Consider the following 15,443-nt stretch of genomic DNA (forward strand, 5'->3'; position numbering starts at 1 on the left):
AGAGAGCTTAATAGGGTATACCTATATCCACTAAGCTCAATCAACATTCACATACAATTTGCAGGGTATATCAAATCAATCGTATTTGGTTCTATTCGTTGGTTCATATGAATTTCTCAGAATTTACAGGGTATATGCCCATGCATATATGTACATTAGTTACATCAATGATTGATTGACTTTGTCGAACAACTTTTTACAGGGTATTTGCAAGTCGGTCATGCTTCATGCACGCTACTTGAGTGCATTAATGAGCGTGCCAGGCCACAGTTCAGCCAAATGGGGGCGGCAAATAGCTTTCGAGGGGGGCGTGACAGCTAAAGATATTCCAAATTTCAGGAAACGAAAAAAATTGAGAGAAAGAAAAAAAAAACAAATTTTATTTCACTAAATTGAAAAATGTATAAATATAACAACAAATTTCAGATGAGAGATGAGTGTGTGACTGATGCGTGTGTGTGTGTGTGTGTGTGTGTATAGGCCAACTGTTGAATCTGAGCCAAATGCCGTTGCCGTTGACGACAAATTCGACAGTTGCAATTCGTGTGCCGCGGCTCGAACAACGCGAAACCAAAACCAAAATAAATTTATAATTCCATTGCTGTTGTTGTTGTTGTCGTTGTCGCTGTCGCTGTCGCTGTTTGTTGCCTTTATCATGCGTGCCCATTTAAATGGCTGTAATCAAATGACAACTTGTTAAACACATCGATTAAAAGACAACCCCAAAAATCTTTCGCGAAATCACCAAACAAAATAATTTATCAATTAAAAGCAATTTCAACGTTAATCACTGCAGGCCGCCGAGAGAAAGCGGCGAAAATAGCCATTAAAAAATAAATAAAAATAAAAATAAATAAAAAAAAAAACAAACAATCGAGATGCCAGCAAGAAAAAAAGTAAACATAATTGCCAGAGTATTACAGGGTATACGCAATGGGGCTGTGGAATGACTTTTGGTGGGCGTGTGGGACGGTGGGGGCGGGGGTGGGAGGCTATGAACTTCGACGGGCTGCATAATTAAAAATTAATTTAATACAGAATAAATATGTGCACATGACATGTGAGCTACTGTGTGTGTGTGTGTGTGTGTGAGAGTGAGAGAGAGAGAGAGAGAAATGGCTGTACCCGAATGAAAAGAAAAATACCAAATGTAAAATTTGTGTTTCATTTTTTGTTTCATTTATTTTTTCTGTAATTAAAATTTGTATATAAACTTTCTATTTATTTATTTTTATTGTTGATTCTATTTCTACAAATTGAAATATATATTTATGCATATATTAAAGGGGAACACTTTTGTGGAATGCCCCCGATTCGCAGCGGGGCGTGCCGCGGCGGGGTGGCACTGGGGCGCGTTCTCTAGCCATCTATCTTTAGAGCGCGCAGCGTCTCAGCCGACGCGACCTATAAATAAACGCCGTATCCACACAAAATATGCGTCGCTCGATCGCCTCTAGTTGCTCCAATAAAATTGAAATGATTCCGTGTTGCTTCACTCTGCTTCTTTCCGCCTGTTTACAGTTACATCAGAATTGTTTTCGAAATCAAAGTCAATTTCAATGAGATGTGCATAGCTGGAGTGCAAATTGAACGAAATCGTGGAACGGAGGAGCAGAAAAACAAAGAAATCGCAATCAGAAATGGGCGAAACATTACCAATGAGTGATGATAATGAATGATGAAAGATATATAGTGAATGATGGTATCGGATAATGAATTGATAATAGTGAATAATGAATGGTGGAAATTGAATGAAAGTCATGATAATGAGTGAAGGATGATTGAGGACTGATGATATTGAGAGATGGATGACTGAAGAGTAATGATAGTGACTGATGATAATAATGAATGATGTCAATACCGATAATAATGCATGAGGACAATGATAATAGATGATGCCAATGAGCAATGATAATGAATGATGGTGAAAATTAAAAATGATTATGAGCAATGATAATGAATGATGATGCTAATAAATCAATGAAAGTCATGATAATGATAATGAGTGATGGATGACTAAGGGCTGATGATACAGATACAGAGTAACGACTGATACTAATTATTGATGAATAATGAATTATGTAAATACCGATAATAATACATAATGACAATGATAATAGATAATGCCAATGAGCAATGATAATGTATGATGGCTTATGATTGATGGCTTTGACAATAAAAGCTAACGAGTAATGATAATAAATGATGATGGTAGGAAATCAATGCAAGTCATGATAATGATAATGATAATGAGTGATGGATGACTGAGGACTGATGAAAGTGATGAATCAATACCTGTAATATGTAAGGACAACAGTAATAAATGATGCTAATGAGAATAAACAATATCATATTATTATAATGCATAAAAATAATAATATATAATGATTGATGATAGTAATTATGAGTGATTATATTATAATTATATGCCAAAGTGATAAACATAATGATTATGCATGATGAGTCATGATATTTGTCATTATTATCGCAGGTGATAATCACACTGACAACAATAATGAAAAGGAACTATAATGATAACCATACGAATAAGACAAGTGCAGACAGAGACAGACAGATACAGATACATATACAGATAAAGTCAATGATAAGCACATCAAGTTGAGTTCAGTGGGAGGACATCATTCAGACATACATACATACATAGTCAGAGAAAGTAACATGCCGAAGCGTGCATTGCTCCAGAGACAGACTTGTCACTCGCAGAGCCTGCAACTGATGGCCTGTGCAGCAGCCGAGAGCAGCTGGCTGAGAGGAGCTCGTAACGTTGATGTGCACCTGTTGAGGTGCGCGCGCTCTCATCGTTTGAGGCATTTAACGTTGAGTGTCTTTTAATTGCCAGCTGTTGACAGGCAGAAGCAGAGTCAGGGCAGAGTCAGGGCAGACGCAGAGGCAGAGCTACACTCCACACTCCCTTGGCACGCCTCCGCTGGCACCCTTTCCCTGTCGAGATTCAAGCATCGGGCCATGTGATTAATGAGCCATGGACTCGGAATATACCAGAGCAATTAGAATACAATTAGCAGCGCCACTAATGAGCAGCCACTGCCCCTCCTCTTCTCTCTTTTGCGCAGACGAGGCGCCAGCAGCAGCAGCAGCAGCAGCAGAGCAGGAGCCGGCAGAGGGACACACAGCAGCAGCCGAAGGAGCAGCAGGAGGAGCCGCTGCCAGCCTACCGAGTGGAGCACTCGGAGCTCTACGGACGCTACTTGGTGGCCAACCGCGCGCTGGCCGCCGGCGAGCAGCTCATCAGAGAGCAGCCCCTGGCAATCGGACCCTGCGTCAGCTGCGAGCCCGTCTGCCTGGGCTGCTACCAGCCAGTCCGGCTGGGGCCGGCGCAATGCCGCTGCGAGGGCTGCGGCTGGCCGCTGTGCGCCGCCGACTGCCGCGGACTGCGGCAGAGCAGCGGGCACAGCCGCGAGGAGTGCGAGCTGTACGGCCGGCGACGCGCGCAGGCGGCTGAGCTGCTCAACGAGAGCGCCTCGCCCGACGCGGTGCGGGACCTGTACGAGCTGGTGCTGATTGTGCGCATCTTGCTGATGCGGCAGCACCGGCCGGAGGAGTACGCCAGGATACGGCTGATGGAGTCGCACACGGAGCAGCGGCGCGAGAACCTCACGCTCTGGCAGCACTATGAGAAGAAAGTCGTGCAGCGACTGCTCCACGATTGGCAGCTGGCCCAGGAGCTGGGCGGGCTGGAGCCGGCGGAGGTGCACGAGATCTGTGGCATTCTGGATGTGAACTGCTTTGAGATTGGGCAGCGAGGGGGCAAGGCGCGTACGCTATATCCGAGCGCCTTTCTGCTCGCGCACGACTGCCGACCAAACACATCGCACACGGACGATCCACTGGACTACTCGATCATCCTGCGGACGTCCCGTTCGGTGCGCGAGCAGGAGACACTGACGCTCAGCTATGCGTATACGCTGCAGGGCACCTTGAAGCGTCGCACCTTCATCCAGGGCGGCAAGCTGTTCTGGTGCCAGTGCCAGCGCTGCGCCGATCCCCGTGAGCTGGGCAGCGACTGCAGCGACCTCGTCTGCAAAATCTGTCGAACAGGCAGCATTCGCGCCACAGAGCCGCTCAACCAGGAGGCCGACTGGGCGTGAGTAAACCTCAACATTGCTTCAATCCCGCTCTCACTAAGACTCTCCCTCTCTCTTTATCTCTTTCTCCCTCTACTGTTCAGCTGCGATCGCTGTGCTCATCGCATCGAGTCGGCGCAAGTGGAGCGCCTCTTGGATCACATCAACGACGATCTCGAGTCCATCGATGTCCACGACATTCCCGCCTTGGAAAACTTTCTAATACGGTACGTCCATCGCTGCCTGCCATCTGGCGGAGCTCATCCAATACTACTCACCTCAATAACTTATTTACTTGCTAGATCTTAACTTTAACAGTAATTTCAGCCACTCCGTTAACTTTGCTAAAAACCAATGACAACTCACACTCAGCAGACATTTGCCGGCGGCTTCTTCCATCAAATCGCATCAGTCTAATACAACTTCTAATGCCTTACAGACTCTTTCCCTGAGAGACTCTTAGCTTTGATTGCCATATCTATCTAGTCCATGATTGACAGTCAGCTTGCGCATCAGTGAGGATAGCAATGGGCCAGTGATTGCGAATCCGTGAATCAATCAAAAAATCTAAGAATGACTGGAAAAAAACAGATCACTCAGTTTTATTTATTGTTTTGATCAATCTGTCAACCATTCACAGCGTCAATCAGTATGTCCATCATCCATCAACAGTCCAAGACAGTCTGATTGATCATAAATCAAATACCGTTAATCGATGAGTCAGAACTCAATCAATCACTGACCAATCACCGAGTTGGTGAATCAGTCAATCATTGGGTCGATCATCAAGCTAATTAGTTTAGCATATCAATCAGTCATCAATAACAGTGAATTGTTTCCTATGTAAATCAGAAAACTTCTTTTTCTGTCTATTCCAATTCTGACTGATAATGCTTGATCATAGAGTCCACAAGCAGTGGAGCCAAGCAAGAGTTTAATATTAACATTACGATTATACGGAAGTCTCTCTCTCTCTCTCTCGCTCTCTCTTCGTTCCGCCCATGGAGCGTTTAATACAGCTTCTCACTAACTAAGTACTTATACCCATGGTTTGTATCAGCAGCATTTGGTTCAGGGGTCAAGGGTCAAGGGTGACTCTGAGTTTGATAAATTGATTGAAGTCCTTCGATTGCCCTATTTGTAGATATCGCGAGGTGCTGCGACCCAATCACTATCTCCTGCTGTCCGCCAAGTACTCGCTATGCCAGATTTATGGCCGCGTCGAGGGATATTTGCTGCCGCAGCTCTCCCCACGGGATATTGAGCGCAAGGAGCGCTACTGTCGCGAGTTTCTGGCTGTCATTGATATACTCGAGCCGGGTCTAACCCGACTGCGTGGTAAGTTAGAGACTCTAGAAATAAGTATCATTGGAAATATCCAGAAATTGTATCATTATATATAGAGAGTTTTAAATGGAGCATATATAGTTTGCCTCCAGAGTCTAAAGTGTATAGAAAAGAATTTAAAATTCGACTTCAGTATGTAGATCTCGACTTTGATGTTTCTAATACTTTGCATCTATTAGTCTATCAAATTAAAATATCGAGAGTATACAGAATACAAATTCGGATATTCTTTAAACTCCCTCTTCATGTACCAAGCACTCACCCGAGTTATCTCTATCTCTTGCAGGTCTCATCATGTACGAGCTGCATGCGCCGATCATGGTGCTCGCCCAGCTGGGCATGCAGAGCGGTCGCATGTCGCGCCAGGAGTTCCAGAGGCGCATCAAGGAGGTCGTGCGACTGCTCAAGGAGAGCGCACACATACTGCAGCTGGAGCCGCCCGGTTCTAGCGAGCACGAGATGGGCCTAGCCGCAGCTGATGCGCTGGCCAAGATAAATGCACAGCTCTAGACCAGAGAACCTCTACGAGCTGGACGACGTGCCGAATGGATGATAGATATATGATGCATGCTATTGATGGACTTGTAGAGTGTTTTGAAAAGACTTGACCAATAATAGAAGACTTTGTTCTATTTCAATTCGAGGTGGGAATGGAATGTGAATCAAGCTATGTAAACTCCCTGTTAACCTGCACCAGTTAAGGCCACGTTGCCCTCCTGCCCATGCTGTATTGCTCGAACTGTAATGCTCGTCTATCTCCATAATAATCTCCGAGAAAAAACTTCGGTGGCGGGTAACAATTTTTAATTAGCCAACATTTTGCTTGGCGAGACTCGTTCCATTATCTCCATCAAATCGAAATGGCGAAACTGTAATCTCGTCTGTCGTCTTTTGTTTCTCTTTTTTTTTCCTTTCTCCTTTGTGCTCGCTCCGCAGTGGCGAGCTCTGAGCATGCCCGACTAGATTGTACCTTGGACAACAAGCTGCGGCAAGTGGAAAGCCACACATGAGGCATACGACCTGAGCCTTCACTACATCAGTCAGACTCAGTGGAACTTAAGCCAACAGCTCTTCTGCCTACTCTGTAGTAGGCAAGGATTAAGATGTTGGCTATAATGTCAAGTTTTCATATATGTATACTAAATCGATACCAATTGAATTGCCGGTGCCAATATACCCGCTTGGTGCAGCTCTGCTGGGTGCGCCGCAAAAGTTTGAGTTCAACTCGGTTCAATTCAGGGTTCAGCTGTGCGAATCTTTCGGAGTTAAACTAATTGCGGAAACTCTGAGCGACAACAGCGCAGCGGAAGTGGACGCAGCTGCCACGCCCACCAACGCCATTCCATACCATTCCACTGCCGGCAACCTCCCTCCACTCGCATTGTGCTTCGCCCCTTTGCATTGATAGTTGACAGCGAGCTGAATGCTTATCGCAGTGTTAATTAATGCTCAGTTCATTCTCGGCGTTGATATGGCAACGCCGAGCGCTGCCCAGCTCCGGCAACTCTGCGTGCATTAGTTGACTGAGTGATTGTCCCTCATTACACTTTCACAAGTTCCATGAATCGTGAGTTTTGAATAGCCTTTACCTTAACTCTGAGACTCTGTGAGTAAATTCCAATTGGAACCGCCTAGCATACGGCAAGCCAATTGCTGTACATATCAATTCCAATTGGATGAGGTATACGCGTGTATATATATATACGAGTTAGATAACTTTAATGCAAGGCTTACGGCATTTGTCTGCTCCTTTTGCCTGTCCATTTATCTGTCGGCATTGCTGTCTTACAGCTGGTCCTCCCATTGGACTTGCTCCAATTAGACTGCATTAAGCTGTCGGCAACAGGTGGATAACGGTTTAAATGCAGTGTCTATGCAGTTGCTGAGCAAGCGAAACGGCAGCTTAGACAGTTAGATACGTATACAGACAGAGATATATAGAATAGAGAAGAAGAAAGAAGACGATGAAGAAAGAAATGTAGCAGAAAGGAGAAGGAGAAAAAGACGGAAAATATGAGAAGAAAAAGAAGTGGGAAGAGGGAGAAGAAGAAGATGCATATGAAGAAAATGGCGAAGATGAAGAAGATAGAGAAGAAGAAGAGAGATAGATAAAAAGAGAAGGCTGCCAGCTCAGCTCCATTGGAGCACATGCTCTTCTCTTACATACAAGCATATGTGTATGTGAGTCTCTCTCTATGCATGCATGCGTGCATGTGTGTGTTTGTGTTTCTTACAAAGGCATAAATGAAAGAAAAACAAGAAACGGCAACAACTAAAAGCGTACGATAAATATAAATTGCATTGTGCAATAATCTTCAAAGTGCAACAAAGTAAAACCAACAACAGCAACAACAACAACAGCAACAACAATGCCATGAAGCAGAAGCTGAAGCAACACAAAACACAATGAGTATCTGAGCAGGAAAGAGTAAGAGAGAGAGAGAGAGAGAGAGAGAGAGATGACGAGGGTCAGGGGGAGGGTTAGAGATTGAAGCAGCTGAAAGCTGGTATCCAGTGGGTGCCAAGCATAAAGCCACATAAAAAGCAAGTCGAGGCAGCCAGGCAAGCAGAAGGAAATGCGCCAACAACAATAGGAAGACCAAGAAGGAGCAGAAGAAGAAGGCGAAGAATTCTGCTTGGGCAGGATATAAGCGCACACACACACACACACACACGCATACACACAGCGAGAGAGACAAAGTAAACAAGGCAGACAGGTTGCCTAACCAGCCAGGCTAAGGCGGCACGGCTGGCACGCCCCCAGCCTTTTGCCAGAGCATCCAGCTGCTGCTGTTAACTGGGCCCACAGCCGAAGCCATTGGCGTCGCACAAATGGGGCGTCAGTTGGCCAAAGGGTTCATAGGACGGAAGAGTTGATTCCATATAAATATAGCCTAATATCTAAGACTCTATGTATCTCTATAGCTAATACTCTATATACTCTATCTCTCTCTCTCTCTCTCTCTCTCTCTCTCTCTCTCTCTCTTTCTCTGTACGCTGTAATTGAACCCCGCTAGGTGGCGCCACTGCCTGCGGTGGCAAGCGTTATGACAGCGAACAGTTATGGCTAGCTGTATCTTTTGTATTTACTTGTGCGCCACATGCAACATGCAACAGCGACAGCGACAGCGAGACGACTAGGCAAAGGCACAGGCACAGGCACAGCCAGAGGCAGAGGCACAGGCAGTGGCAGAGGCACGGCGACTGCAATGATAATGCGCCGAGGCGAAGGTCCCCATGGCAAGGAGCTCAGCCTCGACGCTGGGCTATCAAAATTGTTGCTTATTAAAATAAAATTTATTGCTTGTTTGCTGATAAAAATGAGGAAGATGAAGAAGCAGAAGAAGATGAGTAGAAGTGGCTGAGAGAGCAGCAGCAGAATGAAGAAGAAGAAGAAGAAGAAGAAGGCAAAACTTGGTTAGCCTCGTGTGGCACGTAAAAGTGTTAAAATGATAAGCAGCAGCGCGCGATAGCGCAGCAAACATCAGGAATATTGCTGCAGCAGGAAATGCAGCAGCATAAAGCCATAAAGCCAAGCGGAGCACAAAGCGAACAGCAGGAGCCGGAGAAGGAGAAGGAGAAGGAGCAGCGGCAGGAGCGAGTCTCGAATGAGAGCGAACTGCTTAAGACAGTCCCAGACAAAGGCCGAAATGCAATTAAAGCTGCAAAGGTGCAAAAGCAATGCAAATTCTCAATGAGCTTCTGTCCCACACCGACTGCTCAATGCTCGCTCAAGACTGACCGATAAATCCAGTACTCTAAATGGGAAGCAATTGAGAGGAAGATCAGCTTTAATCATTTTCAAGGCCGTTCAGTCATGTGGAGTGCATGCCATATGAAGTACAAGAGGAAAACTCCCTAGAAAACCTCTCTAAAAGAACCACCAAACAGAATGAGATAGAGATATATCGATATATATCGATATGAATTCATAGTAGTCAGTAGTTAACCCAAGCCAGAACCTATATACCCACTTTTGAGTTGCCTGGGCGAGCATCATTGCCGACCCGCTTAATGAGCAACTCGCTCAAGAGTCCGCAGATTCCGTTTGCCTCACGACCGCAACTTCTTCAGCTTCAGCTTCTGCTTCCTCTTCCACTGCTCCTTCAGCTGCTTCACTCCATTGGAGTCGAGCTGTCTCTACTTGGACATGCCCGTTCGGGTCCTTGACAATGCCAGCCAGTCACAAGAGCAGCCGCCAACTGTCGCCAAGTATTTCGAGTGGCTCAAGTTATTTTGGCTCACCCTAATTTGTACATACCCCTCAAATGAAAGGCGTGTGTGGGGCGTATTAGCATCGAGCTGATAAATCAATCTGATTGGCCTTTGTCCACTCTAATCTGCAGAGTCAGAGTGATTGATTCAGGACCAGGGAGATCTTTAACATCAACTCCATGCCTGAGTAAGAGCTCTTTCGAAGTCAACTCATTGAACTCTGATTGATCACTAAACTGATTGAAAGATCAGGATTGATTGAGTTGCTTTACCAACAAGGAGCTATTTCTTATAGCAAGCCTTGGACCATGGACTAGTCTCCACATAGGCTTTCTCTACAGACTTAGCCAGAAGGACACTTACTCTTATGTGGAGTACAGCTAATGCAATGATTGACTCTGATTGACTTGAATTTATGACGAGATACAGTACTTGATAAAGTTTATTTACATCAATCATCAGCTACGCATCAACTGTGCGATTAATCGATAGCTTGATTGAAGACTTGCTTGTAGGGTATACGATAGTTAGGGTATTCTAGTATTCGGTAGAGTAAAGTAAACGTATGTGCTCCGGGCCAGACCTCAAGTGCTGCGTCTAGACGGGCGAGCCGTCAGCCGAATTCCAATCAGAATGGAGAACTGCAACACAATTGGCAATCAGCTGGTGCGCCTAGCCACAGAGTTGACAAAGTGGAGGAGCAGTGGCCAGCATCAGTAGTTGTTGTAGCCCATCTCGCTGAGCAGGGTGTTGCCGTCGGCGCTGGAGGAGGACGAGGACGAGGCGGCGTCCTGCATGTTGCGCAATATGCGATGCCGGAAGTGCATTGTCCGCAAGCGCTGCATGCGACGCTTCAGATTGCAGTAGACGGGGCAGCAGTCGGGGAAGGGCTTGTACATGAGGTCCTCCTCGTCGCCCTGCTCGCACTGCTCCGGCAGTATGTCCAGGCAGCTGGGGGAAGAAGCAGAGAAATCGAAAAGGTTCGCATTAGCCAGAGTCGAAGTCGAAGCCATGAGTCATGCACCCATGCACCCATGCAGTCATGCAATCATTCAGTCATGCAGTCTTGTTGTTGAATAATTAAGCTTCACTACTCGTTCGGTCTAGACATTTTTTCCACTACGAAAATAGACCTGGAGCGCGGCATGATCTGATTGTTCTCGCAGAACAGGTTCGAGCAGAGGCTGAGCAGGACGAGCCGGCGCGGCAGGAACTTTGACTGCTCCCACATGCAGCGGCGATAGGAGCCTGCGAAGCGACAGAGACAGATTACAGATTACACTGGTATTCAGATATTCATATGGAGAGCAGATCTCTTACGTAACACGCTGTTATCATTCTCGCTGGAGTCATCTGGATTGTAGCCGCGCTGCAGCTGGTAGCGCTTCATGTGGAACTGGCCAAAGCCTTGGCAGCTGCTTAGCCAGGCGAGGCTAAGCCAGGCAGCAGCTAGCAATTGCAATGGATACATACTGTCTCTCTCTCGCTCTCACTCACTCTCTCTCTTTCTCTCTCTCTCACTCTCACTCTGTTTGTCTGTTTGATGCACGCTCTCTCGCTCTCTCTGTGTGTGTATCTAACTGTTCAGCCTGGCTGTTCTTTGGCTACTAAGCACTGAGCGTCTGCTGCGCGACATTACGTATACGCAATGTTCTATCACCTCACATGTATATATATGTGTGTGTATGTGTGTGTGTGTGTGTGTGTGTGCTTCTATCTAACTGCACAGCCTTTGGCTTTGCTTGGGCTATTCACAATATTACGTATACGTAATGTTATATCAACTCAGCTACATGCACACATATATCACTGTATGAGTATGTGTGTGTGTGTGTTTGTAACAGTTAAATTGGCCGCGACACTTGATTAAATCAACAAACAAACAAAACGAAAAACAACTTAACAAATGCAAATTTTTCGTTGATACGAAAATCGAGGGCTGCTGCGGCGAGCGACGCTGCCGCAAATGAATATGAATATGAATACTAGTTGTGAGTACATTCACTCGGTGCCCAAACAAAACGGCCATCCGCCCAAATTATGCGAAATTGTCGCCCAGTTAAAGCGCTGCCAGCAAATCAAAATAAAAATCACATTTCAAATGAGAAGAACAACAAATCAAATGTCAAGTGCAGCCCCAGACGGCATGAGATAGCGGGAGGGAGATAGCCAGAGTGATAAAGAGGAAGAGCTATAGCTAGATAGTTACTAAATTCTGTATTTACAGTTGTCAAACTCTTGGCTACAAATCGACTCTAAGCCAGCGGAGCAACGACTCAAAACTTTCTCGAGCCATTAAAAGAAATGCGAAAGGCTCGAGCAGCAGGGCATGCCCGACTGCAGCAATGCTCGCTCAGTGCAGAGTGACTCTACGATATATATGTGAAGAGCTTACCATGCGACGTTAGCCAACACTGATTACACAGCTGCCGAATAGTCTAGCATCTCCACAGCTGAAACTTCCGAGCAGAAGCCAAGCAAAAGTTGCGCCTGCTCTTCGAGTGGGCAACTGGCGATGCAAAAGTAAAAGTTTCGCAAAAAACTCTAAAATTCATAAATATATACAAACACATATACACTCTCATAAAAATATAAGCACACATACATATATTTGTATGTGTATAGATGGCTTCATATATGAAGCGACGACTGCGAAAATCGTGTAACGAAATTTCGTTTGAGTTTCTTTTCGCTCTGCTGCCACGCCCACTCGATGACAAAACTTTTTTCGCTCAATAACAACGCAAATAAGTTAAATAACTTTTCGCAGCAACAACTCGCAGCGCAGCGATAAGCAAATCGTATGCATAATTGCAGTCGCAATATTTATGCGAGGCAAAGCCCTCCGCTCTAGGCAAATGCCAAGCCATAAGTTGCGCATACGCCCCGTGGCATATCACTAGGCAAACGTAAAATCTATATACATATGTATGTGTATGTCTTATGCACTCATTGTAACAAATTTCAAGTCTGATTAGCTATACAAGAGTGAATGAACTCTGCTTAAAGAGGAGTGGATATATGTGAGCAATACGTATACGCAGCGGTGCACATGAAAATGCATTTGGTGCAATGCCAGTCATATATTACGAGCATTACTATGTGAAAACATTTCATCTGACATTTATAAGAATTTCATCTAAGACTATGCTGCCTGTTGCTCCTTTAGGTCTCTTCCAATCGCTCTCTCTCTCAATCTCTCACTATCTTTTTCAATCTCTCTCTCCATCTCTCTCAATCTCTCTCTCTATCTCTCTCTATCCCTTTCTCTCTATACCTCTCTCTTGCTCTCTCCCGCTCTCTCTCTCTTTCTCTCTCTCTCATTCTGTTTCTGTATATTATCCCTCTCATTGTGTCTCTCTTCCCTATTTCTCTCTCTCTCATTCTTTCTCCTTTTCTCCTTCATTATTTCTCTCTATTTCCCTAACTCTATCTCTTCTTCTTTCCCTCTACTAATCCCTCCTATCCTTCTCTATTTCACTCTTTCCCTTTCTCTACTTTGCTATCTCTCTGCTTCTTGATTTCTCTCTCTCTCTCTCTTTCTTTCTGTCTTTCCCTCACTCTTTCTTACTTAATCTCTCCCACTCCCCCTCCTTCCTTATCCTTATCTCTCTCTCGCACTCTTTTTCTTTCTCTCTCTACTTATCCATCTCTCTCCATCTCTACCTTTCCCTAGTTCTCTTTCATTCTCTCTCTCTCTCTCTCTTTAATTTTTCTATTTCCTCTATATTCATGAACATCTCTATCTCTCTTCATCTTCGTCTCTTTACCAATTTCCTTCTCACTCTGTTTTGATAACCTTCTGTATCCTTCTATCACCTATATACTATATATATACCATACATACATATAAAGACATATATTTATGTATATATGTTTTTTCTTTGCCCTTCAGTTGATATATTCCTTTCAAGTTCCCCCCACTTAGTGGAGCAATTGCGATTGTTTGCGGTTTCAATCAGCTGTGGCTGTGTTTTCAAGTATTTTTTAAAGTAATTTAATTATATTGAAATTTATTATGAAAACTCTAGCAGAGGGAACAAAGCGAACACTTTAACCAGTGCCTGCCACCCACCCACCCTCCTGCCCGGCTTCCTTTCCCCAGCTCTTTTCCTTTATTGGTCAGCAGAGCAGACGCCAGATCCTTGTGCTCGCATCCTGAAGGGGGCAAAGGCGGAGGCGGAGGCGGAGGCGAAGCTCTTATATTTGAAGCACGTTGCGCCCCAACGAGCAGTCAGCAATTAAGTTTGAGCAAGTTAAAAGTTTCTGCCAGCGACAAACGTTGTCTGATGCGACCCTTTTGTGTGTGCACGTGGCCCAATACGTAGCCATTGTTAGGATACCCCGTAACGGCAAGGGCGGCTCCAATGGGGTCATATAGGCGATGAGAGTAAGGGAGAGATATCAAGATACCTATGAAAGAGAGACAGAGAGGCAAAGAGGCAGACGCATCGAACCCATTCGCTGCAACAAATACCATCCAGCAATCCATATACCCACTCAGGCATTCACTTTTCACAAGGGGTATACAAAATACATAAAATAACTTTGGCATATTTTCTACCTGTTTGCTCAACTTTTTACATACATCAATTTAGGCATTTATCAACTCAGGTTTCATACATGCTCTACAGGGTATCTGCCAATCGAGCCGTGAGCGTGCGGCCGAGCTACACGCATCTGTAATTGTGGCCGCGTCTGCACGTGTTGTTGCGAAAGGCGTAAACTGTATTTTCATGACACTAAACAAACAATTAACTCCACACCAAAGCCAAGACAAAGGCGCTGGCAGAAAGTGGGAGAGAGGAAGGGGAGAGGGGGGGGAGTATAGGGGTGTTAGCATGGACGTGGGGTAGCGAGAGCTTAACTGGTCTCTGCGCCTGGTTACTTCATTTCGTCGGGCCTCATGTCAATTAGAATGCTAATTTTTATGCAAATTTTTGCGGATAGAATTTCCGAGTTTGTTGTTCCGTCCTTCGGCTGTTCGGATTGCTGTACGTCCGTCCCACTGTCTGTGAATCTGTCTGACTGGCTGGCTGTCTGGCTGGCTGGCTTGTTTTGTTTGTCTGCGCGTCGGCTTTGTCTGGCACTTTTGTTTATACGGCGCCAGCTTGTTCTTTATTATGGACAAGCAAACAGTTTTTGGCGGAAATAAACCAACTAAAATGCGCTGCCAGAGGAAATTGCCAGCAGGTCGTCGCAAATTAATGGACATTCCTGGCCATGCCAGCTCCAGCTGGCAATAGGCTTCACTGCGCACTGCCAGTCCTCGTGGGTACAGCGGGTGGCAGAGGGTGGATGCTTGCCTGTACTTACTGTAAACAATCTAAACAGCAGGTAACGAAAGCAACTCCTCTGTCTACTCCACTCCTGCCTCGACTGCGACTGCCTCGGCCTCATCAAAAGTATTTCCATAAATTCTTGCATCATGCTCTTTATTCATCAAAAGCTGTCTTAGTTATGCAAGGGTTCATGAGAGTTGGAGAGACGCGCGCAAGAACTATCGATTGCTTTTGATATTCTAATTTCACGTTCAAGTCTCTCATTTACTCAATGTTTGACACATTATTCTAAGCAAAGAGCTCAAAACTTGTCGATACTTATCGATAAATTAATCGACTTATTTCTTATAAATGGGTTTTATCAGAATATCACCTTCGCCTTTTACTTCAAGGTAGACAAAGGCAAAGTTTTCATTTCTTCAGCGCAGATTAGCCTTGTGATAAAGTAGTTGAACATGGTAAGACATCGATAAATTGTTTGCTAAAGTAAAAATCG

General features: G+C 45.1%; 2 protein-coding genes across 4 annotated transcripts; one reads left to right on the forward strand and one right to left on the reverse strand.

The window, feature by feature from the left end:
• Window positions 1-522: 522 nt before the first annotated feature.
• SmydA-4 (SET and MYND domain containing, arthropod-specific, member 4) lies at window positions 523-6,105 on the forward strand. 2 transcript variants are annotated; one of them, XM_089264180.1, is made up of 5 exons: window positions 523-896; window positions 3,093-4,123; window positions 4,208-4,330; window positions 5,248-5,441; window positions 5,737-6,105. In XM_089264180.1, exons 1-5 carry the CDS (start codon window positions 879-881, stop codon window positions 5,958-5,960), a joined length of 1,590 nt encoding a protein of 529 aa, XP_089120306.1. In that variant the 5' UTR covers window positions 523-878; the 3' UTR covers window positions 5,961-6,105. The 2 variants fall into 2 exon arrangements, with proteins under 2 accessions (XP_089120306.1, XP_089120307.1); XM_089264181.1 differs by having other exon boundaries at window positions 3,105-4,123; window positions 5,737-6,104.
• A 3,984-nt stretch (window positions 6,106-10,089) lies between these two features.
• On the reverse strand, window positions 10,090-11,281 carry LOC108657360 (uncharacterized protein CG1552). Of its 2 annotated transcripts, none has more exons than XM_018109941.2 (3): window positions 10,986-11,281; window positions 10,799-10,913; window positions 10,090-10,616 (listed from the first exon to the last, which is right to left on the reverse strand). In XM_018109941.2, exons 1-3 carry the CDS (start codon window positions 11,134-11,136, stop codon window positions 10,379-10,381), a joined length of 504 nt encoding a protein of 167 aa, XP_017965430.1. In that variant the 5' UTR covers window positions 11,137-11,281; the 3' UTR covers window positions 10,090-10,378. The 2 variants fall into 2 exon arrangements, with proteins under 2 accessions (XP_017965430.1, XP_017965428.1); XM_018109939.2 differs by having other exon boundaries at window positions 10,760-10,913.
• Window positions 11,282-15,443: the final 4,162 nt, after the last annotated feature.

Source organism: Drosophila navojoa, chromosome X (genome assembly GCF_054131105.1).
Source record: "Drosophila navojoa isolate 15081-1374.11 chromosome X, UAZ_NAV_1.0, whole genome shotgun sequence".
NCBI classification, from domain to species: domain Eukaryota; kingdom Metazoa; phylum Arthropoda; class Insecta; order Diptera; family Drosophilidae; genus Drosophila; species Drosophila navojoa.

Excerpts from the sequence above, each read along its gene's own strand:
- SmydA-4 (XM_089264180.1), top strand. Across the intron at positions 4,331-5,247 it reads TTGGAAAACTTTCTAATACG|ATATCGCGAGGTGCTGCGAC; the intron begins GTACGTCCATCG and ends CCCTATTTGTAG. Across the intron at positions 5,442-5,736 it reads GGGTCTAACCCGACTGCGTG|GTCTCATCATGTACGAGCTG; the intron begins GTAAGTTAGAGA and ends TATCTCTTGCAG.
- LOC108657360 (XM_018109939.2), bottom strand. The coding sequence starts at position 11,136 with ATGTATCCATTGCAATTGCTAGCTGCTGCCTGGCTTAGCCTCGCCTGG. Across the intron at positions 10,914-10,985 it reads GAATGATAACAGCGTGTTAC|GCTCCTATCGCCGCTGCATG; the intron begins GTAAGAGATCTG and ends GTCGCTTCGCAG. Across the intron at positions 10,617-10,759 it reads AAAATGTCTAGACCGAACGA|CTGCCTGGACATACTGCCGG; the intron begins GTAGTGAAGCTT and ends TTCTTCCCCCAG.